Genomic DNA, 9936 nt, shown 5'->3' with positions numbered 1-9936 from the left:
CATGTGTCAGGGTGGCAAAAGGACACTCACATGTACATGTGTCAAGGTGGCAAAAGGACACTCACATGTACATGTGTCAGGGAGTCTAAAGGACAAACACTCACATGTACATGTGTCAGGGTGCCAAAAGGACAAACACTCACATGTACATGTGTCAGGGAGCCAAAAGGACAAACACTCACATGTACATGTGCCAGGGTGCCAAAAGGACACTCACATGTACATGTGTCAGGGTGCCAAAAGGACAAACACTCACATGTACATGTGTCAGGGTGTCAAAAGGACACTCACATGTACATGTGTCAGGGTGTCAAAAGGACAAACACTCACATGTACATGTGTCAGGGTGCCAAAAGGACAAACACTCACATGTACATGTGTCAGGTTGCCAAAAGGACACTCACATGTACATGTGTCAGGGAGCCAAAAGGACAAACACACACATGTACATGTGTCAGGGTGCCAAAAGGACACTCACATGTACATGTATCAGGGTGCCAAAAGGACACTCACATGTACATGTGTCAGGGTGCCAAAAGGACACTCACATGTACATGTGTCAGGGTGCCAAAAGGACAAACACTCACATGTACATGTGTCAGGGTGCCAAAAGGACAAACACTCACATGTACATGTGTCAGGGTGTCAAAAGGACACTCACATGTACATGTATATTTACTCGTTATCAATTAAACAGACCTTTCCACACATGTATCACGCTGAGAATGAATAAGGACCAGGACAGAAAACTTTGGTTGCAAGTTTATTCAAGTCCATGAATGTCGATAAAAAGATGTTGTGATTTCTGATGTTAGCTTGTAACAAAACATGACACGATTTTGCTGAGTAATTATGAGCAATGCCCGGATATTTCTTATACATTGCTTATTGCTCATGATTTGTTTAACGAAAACAGTAGAATTAGAAACCACTGCAGGAAAGTATGACAAGTACTTGTAATGAGTTGCCAGATGTTAATTTGGCGGAATTTAGGACATTTGTTTGTCAGCTATTCCTATTTCGGGTGGACTTCATTGTTCTATCATTTAGATCCAAAAAGCTGTCAAAGTTTATTTCTAGCCCAGCATTACAATTTAGCCAATATTATGGGACATATGTCAATTTCATTTGATATCAGTTAGGCTATGTTGATTTGTCTATACGGCTGACACCTGCACATGCATCAACTGTCAGCTGCTTACAAAAAAAGAAACTTTTCGACCATACTGTATGCATAAATCCTACAAAACAGCTGCACAATTGGAAAATATATGCAGAAAATTGCCATTTTATCTGGAATTGCATTATTTACTAATGTCAGAGAATGCCAAAAAGAGGGCTGGGAGCATCAGCCACAAGCCCGTCCGATGTGTCTGCCTTTAAACGAAAACTTTCTACATTTATGCAAAATCGATTCTGACAAAATTTCAAGCTAGAGCAGGCTTGCACATGGTCACTAGCATGCTGTTGTGCCTCTTGCATTGCCACAAGGCCACGATTATTTTGCCCTATGTATATTTTGCCCTATGTACATGTATATCTATTTTTGGACTCAATAATTTATGTGTGTTGTTAAGTTGATTTATCTTGATTTGAACGTTACATTGATTATGATATCTGTTCTTGTATTTATGTATATTATGATTTGATGTATCATTGTTATGTTTAAGGTATGGCGGCTTCGATGACACCTGTTCCGCCATACCCTCCAGTGTGGAGAATCCAAATAAATAAATAAACAAAAAATGATGTGACTTAAAATGAAGAATCTACTGTTTGGTATACGATACTCGTGTTCAGTCATTTGTTCAGCCTTCCTTACCACTTAGATTTCATCATGAAGGCAACTTCTTTTTGCCCAAATTTTTCCACGCTCAAACCCTTCAGTTTTGGGTTCCCAGGATGTTTTATAGTATTTAATCAACATGGCCTAACATCCTTAATGAACCAACTTTCACACTAACTCTCTAAACACCCATGTGCACCTACTACCAACCCACTCACACTTAGCTACTCACTCACTCATGTCAAAGTTACATGTAAGTACCTTTTTGAAATACGCTGCGAAAGAATTGCATGACTAAAATAAAAGGACTAATTTGTTAAATCAGCATCAGTAATAATCCTTCAATACTTTTCTAATCAACTGCCAGTTATTCATTTCTACTAGTAGGTATTGTCACTGATCCTCATTATTTCACAGTCTGCTCCAAGACAACTACATTGTATATCTGAACATATATTATCCAGTTAGCAATGGCTTCTCACTAAACCTCACGGATTCTGATTTAAGTTTATAACAAACAAAGTTTGTAACAAAGCCCCCACAATACAGAATGTTACTTCCTCAGGACTACATGTATGTAGGATTAAGTAATTTGTGGATAACTGGGTGTGATCAGATGTATTAGAGCAAATGCAGTATTACTAATCAATTTGGCCTGATCTTCATAGACACAGACTTCAGGGAGTAACTCCAACCTCTCCAGTCGACCCACAGGACACCTTGCTGGTATGTACAGGAGTTCCCACAGTTGCCCAGGTAACGGCCGTTGAGGTAGGACCAGCTGCATTCGTCATCCCCAAACCACCAGCCGGCCTGTCCGTACTTCTGAGAACAATGCTGGCTGCTGCTGGCATCATTGTCCCTGTCCCTAGTGGAGAACCTCTGCCCATTGTTGTAACCCATGGAGTCTCCCGCGGTGCCTGAATACCCGGAAATGTGCAGCCGGTACTGGTCAGACTCATTGGACACCCTGGATGGGACAGTAAATCAGTTAGAACTTAGTTTTCAAATTTCTGTAGGAAGAAAATTTTCAAATGAATATTCATGAAAGTTATTGTCATATTTCACAACTGTTCATCATACTTGTCAATCATATGTAAAGACTTTTGGACCAAGTGCTTTTATACTGAAAATATTAGCACTTGTCAAAATGGGAAAAGTGGAATTCCAAACTTAAAGCGGAGCCATTTTACTTTATTTTTTGTTTCCTTAAGGCCATGTTGATCTGATTATATGGATGACATCCGCGCTCGCACCAATTTTCGGCCGTTTCAAAAAAAAAAAAAAGTTTTCGACCACACAATAAATTGTGCAAAGCAGCTGTAAAATAAGCACAAATATTCCGTAGATTGAAAAAAAAAGTACAAGAAAACAGATAATCATAGTCGAATGCCATAGAATGCCAAAATAAATCTAAAGTCAAAGAATAAGATGTGAAAGGACAGAAAGAAAAAAAAATCTACTGTTGGTAGGGGGAGGTACCAGTACAGAAAATCCAGGTCCCGTTCAGGTCCAGAGGATCATTTTCAGGTCCGGATCTGAACCTGGACCTGATTGTCTGTGGAAACTCGAGAACTGGCAATACTCAAAACAATGGTAATTGGTCAGTTTTGCTACAAAGTAATCTGTTTGGTGGATTATGGACTCCCACTGGCATTTAAAAATCCCATCTCCAAGTAATACAGGCTAACTGTCTCATCTTTGACTGTAGAAACTTGGTACAATTGACTATAAACTCTACTTGACTTTGCTCTTGTTGTCTTCTTGGCCCCCGGTAAGACCCAAAATGCCTGACGACATAGTGTGTCCATTTTGTAATTGGAGAAACCTGTTCCTCTGATTTTTTTTCCAGGTCTGTTTTTTTTTCGGATTGGTCCAAGAAGAAAAACATGTCTTGCACCCGTATAATGTACTGGTCCCTACACCTAACTGTTGGTATACCATACTATGTGTGTTTAGTCCTATGTTCAACCTTCCTGGCCACTTTGATTTCATACTGGAGGCAACTTTTTTTTTGGCCAAACTTTTTTTTTTATTCGCTCGCTCGCATCAGTTTTGGAGTTCCCAGAGGATGTCATCCATATAATCAAATCAACATGGCCTAATCATAAAAGGATGAAAGAAAACTTCTGTCAGTACAAAGAACATAACATGTTATCATCTGTAAGTCTAAACCCCAGGTAAGATAGACATATGGATGTATATCTAGAGGGTAACTCATAACTGCTTGCTATAAGGATGCCATTAAAAAAGGCCTACAATACAATGAATATCTCACGAGAGCAGATTCAAAATGGTGCCGGAGTTTGGAAAGGGGTCTATTTTTTCTGCATATAATCTCAAAGAACTTTTAACAGTGCCTCTACCCATAATTCTAACTATGAATTGAAGAGATCCTCTTGTACAAACCTGAAGAAGCTGTATTCTGTGTAAGAAGAATTTCCTCCCCAGTCCATCAAATCCACTCGCAGGGTATAATCCTTCTGACTGGTCAGGAGGTGGATGTTCTCGTTCCCCAGCCAGTACTCCCCGCTCGTGTTCCCAAAGCCCAGTCTGTACTCCTCCCAGGTCCGGTTGAAGGGAACCGACCCGTCCTGCCGCCGCTGGATCACAGTCCAGTTGCCTCCTGTACAAAATGTACATGTGTCAAGAACAACACTCACATGTACATGTGTCAGGGTGCCAAAAGGACACTCACATGTACATGTGTCAGGGTGCCAAAAGGACACTCACATGTACATGTGTCAGGGTGCCAAAAGGACACTCACATGTACATGTACATGTGTCAGGGTGCCAAAAGGACAAACACTCACATGTACATGTGTCAGGGTGCCAAAAGGACACTCACATGTACATGTGTCAGGGTGCCAAAAGGACACTCACATGTATATGTGTCAGGGTGCCAAAAGGACAAACACTCACATGTACATGTGTCAGGGTGCCAAAAGGACACTCACATGTACATGTGTCAGGGTGCCAAAAGGACACTCACATGTACATGTGTCAGGGTGCCAAAAGGACAAACACTCACATGTACATGTGACTAGAACTAAAAGTAAAAAAGATGTATGTTTACAACACACCTGAGTATAAGACAGATCCACATGTACATAATTATGTGTCTTCCAACAATAAACAACATTTACCTGCTGTCTCCATATCACAATAGGCCTGCACACCGGAGCCGAGGCTGTAGACTCCACTGGTCATCTGTCCGGAGGCATAAAGTGCAGAACAGTCTTCCACTGGGAAACGGTAAGTAGCAGGGGACAGAGTTAATGTTAGCTTCCTAGAGAAGCATGCTAACTAAAAATAAAGCGTTGATATGATAAAGTATGTAGGCACTATGGTAGAAACATTATTACTGTACCACTGTAGGCAAGATAACTCAATCAGTGCATCCCATAGGAAACCCTGTTACATTTACACACAGGAGGACCTTATTTGCACAGTCCATTACAGAATGAGATACAAAAAAAATTTACATCACTGAAATTGGTAAACATCAATTGCCAAAGGTGACGTCAGATGTGTCAGGCTCAACAGGAGAACATGCAGCATCAGGACCATGAGATGCTCAGACTCACCTGTGGGAGGAGCTGCAGCCGTGGTTACCTCAGGTGTGGTCTGAGGTGTCCCAGTGGTAACCATGGTTACGTCAGGTGTGGTCTGAGGTGTCCCAGTGGTAACCATGGTTACGTCAGGTGTGGTCTGAGGTGTCCCAGTGGTAACCATGGTTACGTCAGGTGTGGTCTGAGGTGTCCCAGTGGTAACCATGGTTACGTCAGGTGTGGTCTGAGGTAATCCAGTGGTGACCGTGGTTACCTCAGGTGTGGTCTGAGGTAATCCAGTGGTGACCGTGGTTACGTCAGGTGGGGTCTGAGGTGTCCCAGTGGTAACCATGGTTACGTCAGGTGTGGTCTGAGGTGTCCCAGTGGTAACCATGGTTACGTCAGGTGTGGTCTGAGGTGTCCCAGTGGTAACCATGGTTACGTCAGGTGTGGTCTGAGGTGTCCCAGTGGTAACCATGGTTACGTCAGGTGTGGTCTGAGGTGTCCCAGCGGTAACCATGGTTACGTCAGGTGTGGTCTGAGGTGTCCCAGTGGTGACCTGTGGGTCTGTAGGCGTGGTTACGGAGGTTGCAGGTGTTGACTCCGTACAGGAACACTGTAAATAAGGAGACATGATCGTAACTATGATGTTGGGACAAAGTTGTACAGCTTTGGGAGATGTCATGTGGCATTTGGAAAAGAAAAAGAAAAGGCCTTAACACAGTGTATGTGAACAACTCTAGCCTTTTGCCACCATTGATCAGTTGATACAAACTGCAGTACAAGGTCTGACTGAGTGATGTCGCTAGAGAAATAGTCTGCTCTCAAAATAAATAATTACAAATAGCAGAATTCCATTCTGAAATAGTTGATGCTTGATGAGTTTAAAGCTCTGCAATAACCAATGTGACAGGTTGGTGTATAATTAGCACGTTCCCCTACATAATAACACACAACCAGTCTCATTAAGGGTTGCTTAATTATCTTGCAGACAGTTGGTGCCTATTCACTTATAGTGATAGATTTAATAATGCTTCTTTATATCTATGTTGTTGATATTTACTTGTCCAGCATCGCACTGATTAACCCCTAGAGTCTCAAAAGATGTTTGAGAATCCAAGACGAATTCTAAACATTTGCAGCCATCGTTGGGGATTTCAACGGCATTTTATCATTAGGATGGTTACTGGAGTTTTGCTATGACTTGTTTCTTTGCTGTTGCGCGCGAGGAGTTGACATAGTCCTTCTCTGCATATTGATAAGAGAGGGGTGCATGTATGGAAAAGTGAAATTAAAACTTTTTTGGGGGGGAAACGCCGCACACAGAGATAGCCGGTGATTTTACAAGTGACGGACAAATAGGGTAGGTCAGTGTATCATCACACGTCTGCTCTCGGCCGATTTTGAGCTGGCATGAAGCTCTAACTCAGGTCCGTCTTCTGCTGCGAGACAGTCGAGACTCAGGGCAAATGATCCTGCGATGCGAGGACAAAAAAAATTCTTTTACCTCTAATGCGGATGATTCAGAACTGGACTTTACCGTCCTCTTATCGATCTTTCTTCAAGTGATCGTAGAGGAACAGTTTTGGGATAATAATTTTGCGTTTCTTCCTCCATGTTGTTTGTCGTACAGCAAAAGATAAGAGTGTACTATATATGAGTGTTGGGTTATTTGAGAGTGGGTACCGTACAAGGGAGAGGCAGCGTGAGAGGTAAGATGAGAGAGGGGTTACGTGAGAGAAGGGAGTTGAGAGAGGGGAAATGAGAGATGGGGAGTTGAGAGAGAATAATGAGAAAGGGTGTGGTGAAAGAGGTAAAGAGGGAGCGGATTAGTGTTCTACCAAAGGAATGTTATTAGCCCAATAGATACAGATACAGACAGGTTGATGCGTTACGCCGACAGGCGGTTACGCCAGCTAGATATTTATACTAATTATAGATACTGATACATGTACAGAGTTAAGGGGTTCAAAGGAAAAGGGAAGCCTTAGGGCTCAATAGATAGAGATGGCAAAGGCGGAAGACGACGATTTCCGCATCGCTCATACTGGAGGGCCAATAATTACGCACCTCAAAAAGGATGCTATTTGAGGTGCAAAATAATTGCTCCGAAAAGTATGACGTCACTCCCCCTATAAATAAGAGATGCGCGGATGACTATATCATTCTTCTGTGTGCTGGCCCTCTGGCAAAGTCTGGTCGCTTTAGCACATAGGTGACTTTAGGCTCCAGAAGACGATTTCCGCATCACTCATACTGGAAGGCCAATAATAAATACGCACCTCTAAAAGGACACTATTTGATGCCCTCTTGGCTCTGTGATGCACTTCTCCACTTTTCCAAAAGGTGGCGCTGCCTTCAGGTCGCCAGCCTTCAGTTGAGCCCACGTCCTTAGCTGGGCCCTCAGGGCTGAGCAGCGCAGCAGTCTGTCAAAAGGGCAATTATCTTTCTGTTACAGTGAACACCTCCTTCACCTTAACATGTCATGATTATGTAGGTCAGGTGGCATGTGACTATTTGCCTACGCCATTGTCTCTCAAGACAGAAGGATGCCAACAACAACAGTTATAGTCGATTTTGAAGGGCACTGCTAGTACATATTTATCACTTTTCACATGTTTTAGTGACTTTATCTGCCATTTTCTTGTCAGTAATTCCAAGTTGGCAAAGCTGTTTATTACAATACATTTCCAACCATTGCATTCTTACAAACTACAAACATGGATGGCACTCGCTCCCTCCCTTAACCGTAAAAATTCATTTTGTTAAACACAAGAAATGGAAAGTTTTTTGTCTCATTTTGCATGAAAATCGAACAAAAACCACGGAATGATTGATGCCACCTCAGATCCACCTTAAAGGGTTCTAGTCTGGGGTCACTGGGTGTAGTCTTGGATCCTGGGTTCTAGCTTGGGGTCACTGGGTGTAGTCTTAGATCCTGGGTTCTAGCTTGGGTCGCATGTTCTACAAAATATAGTATGGGGTCCTGGGTTCTATTCTGGGGTTCTGGGTTCTATTCTGGGGTCCTGGGTTCTATCCTGGGGTCCTGGGTTCTATCATGGGGTCCTGGGTTCTATCATGGGGTCCTGGGTTCTATCATGGGGTCCTGGGTTCTATCATGGGGTCCTGGGTTCTATCATAATTGGCCAGAGTATAGTAAAATCTGGCTTCTACAAGGTCAAGGTTGTGAAGACGGTACATGAAAATTCCAAAGCCAGGTGAGGACACATCCCAGAGATAAGTTTTAGACAACTGGGCGGTGCCTTAAACAGGCTGTTAATGTTGTGAGGGTCAGGAAGGTTACACGTGGTGCGGTACGACACACACTGAATCAGACAAAGCAGTTCAAACATCTGTGTATCTTGCCTGGGTTCTATTCTGGGTCCTGGGTTCTATCCTGGGGTCCTGGGTTCTATCCTGGGGTCCTGGGTTCTATCATGGGGTCCTGGGTTCTATCATGGGGTCCTGGGTTCTATTCTGGGGTCCTGGGTTCTACTCTGGGGTCCTGGGTTCTATCATAATTGGCCAGAGTCCTGGGTTCTATATTCTGGGGTCCTGGGTTCTATTCTGGGGTCCTGGGTTCTATTCTGGGTCCTGGATTCTATCATGGGCTCCTGGGTTCTATCCTGGGTCCTGGGTTCTATCATAATTGGCCAGAGTCCTGGGTTCTATTCTGGGGTCCTGGGTTCTACTCTGGGGTCCTGGGTTCTATTCTGGGTCCTGCGTTCTACTCTGGGCTCCTGGGTTCTACTCTGGGGTCCTGGGTTCTATTCTGGGGTCCTGGGTTCTATTCTGGGATCCTGGGTTCTATTCTGGGTCCTGGGTTCTATTCTGGGGTCCTGGGTTCTATTCTGGGTCCTGGGTTCTATTCTGGGTCCTGGGTTCTATCATGGGGTCCTGGGTTCTATTCTGGGGTCCTGGGTTCTATTCTGGGGTCCTGGGTTCTATTCTGGGGTCCTGGGTTCTATCCTGGGGTCCTGGGTTCTATTCTGGGTCCTGGGTTCTATCATGGGGTCCTGGGTTCTATTCTGGGGTTGTTCCTAATGTCCTCAGTTCAGGTCTTGGATCCTGGGATCTGATCTCAGGTGTTTACCATGTGATTTGGTCTAATATAAGGTAGTAACTTTAAACTTCCGAAAGACAAATGTTTTCATCAATTCTTAAGTCAAGTAAGTCAATTCTGTGAAGTGCAGAAACTATATAACTTGAATATTAATGTGTGAATGTGTTTCCATTGTGGTGTCAATTGATTAGAGGATGTCCTAAGTGATCAGAAACCGATCTTAAAAGTCCTCCTTACTCACCCTTAATCCCTGCTCTTGCTTCCACTGCATCAGGCCCTGCAGTTGGTCCTGTACATCTTTCATGAAGGTCGCCTGTTGGTCCCGCATCGAGGCCATCTCCCGCATCATGAACAGCAGGGCGACAAGAGTCACCACAGCCGCCAGTCCTGACAGCACCAAGGAGATTCGCCGGTCTCCATGGTTACGCGCAGAACCTTCCAGCGCTTCGCCGCTGTATGGGAACAGCTTCCGGGATGACATCTTCCAGAAACCTCACAGGAAATCTTGCAACAACATAAAAAACATCCATAAAGAT

The 9936-nt window shown here is 43.6% G+C and overlaps 1 protein-coding gene across 3 annotated transcripts in view; it reads right to left on the bottom strand.

Annotated features, from left to right (window-relative positions):
- The window catches only part of LOC118407825 (angiopoietin-related protein 2-like), a 16124-nt gene that overhangs the window by 3379 nt on the left and 2809 nt on the right, over positions 1–9936 (bottom strand). The window contains exons 2-6 of one of the 3 annotated variants that reach the window (XM_035808366.1): positions 9642–9905; positions 7620–7763; positions 5374–5953; positions 4196–4412; positions 2412–2756 (exon numbers count right to left, since the gene is read on the bottom strand). In XM_035808366.1, the coding sequence (XP_035664259.1) occupies positions 2432–2756; positions 4196–4412; positions 5374–5953; positions 7620–7763; positions 9642–9881 (1506 nt within the window). In that variant the 5' untranslated portion in view covers positions 9882–9905 and the 3' untranslated portion in view covers positions 2412–2431. Of the gene's footprint in view, positions 1–2411; positions 2757–4195; positions 4413–5373; positions 5954–7619; positions 7764–9641; positions 9906–9936 lie in introns of those variants that run through there. The other 2 variants (XM_035808365.1, XM_035808364.1) reach the window with 2 other exon arrangements.

This window comes from Branchiostoma floridae, unplaced genomic scaffold (assembly GCF_000003815.2).
Source record: "Branchiostoma floridae strain S238N-H82 unplaced genomic scaffold, Bfl_VNyyK Sc7u5tJ_1489, whole genome shotgun sequence".
NCBI classification, from domain to species: domain Eukaryota; kingdom Metazoa; phylum Chordata; class Leptocardii; order Amphioxiformes; family Branchiostomatidae; genus Branchiostoma; species Branchiostoma floridae.
Note: the sequence above shows the minus strand (reverse complement) of the source record. Positions and strands in the feature narration are given on the sequence as shown.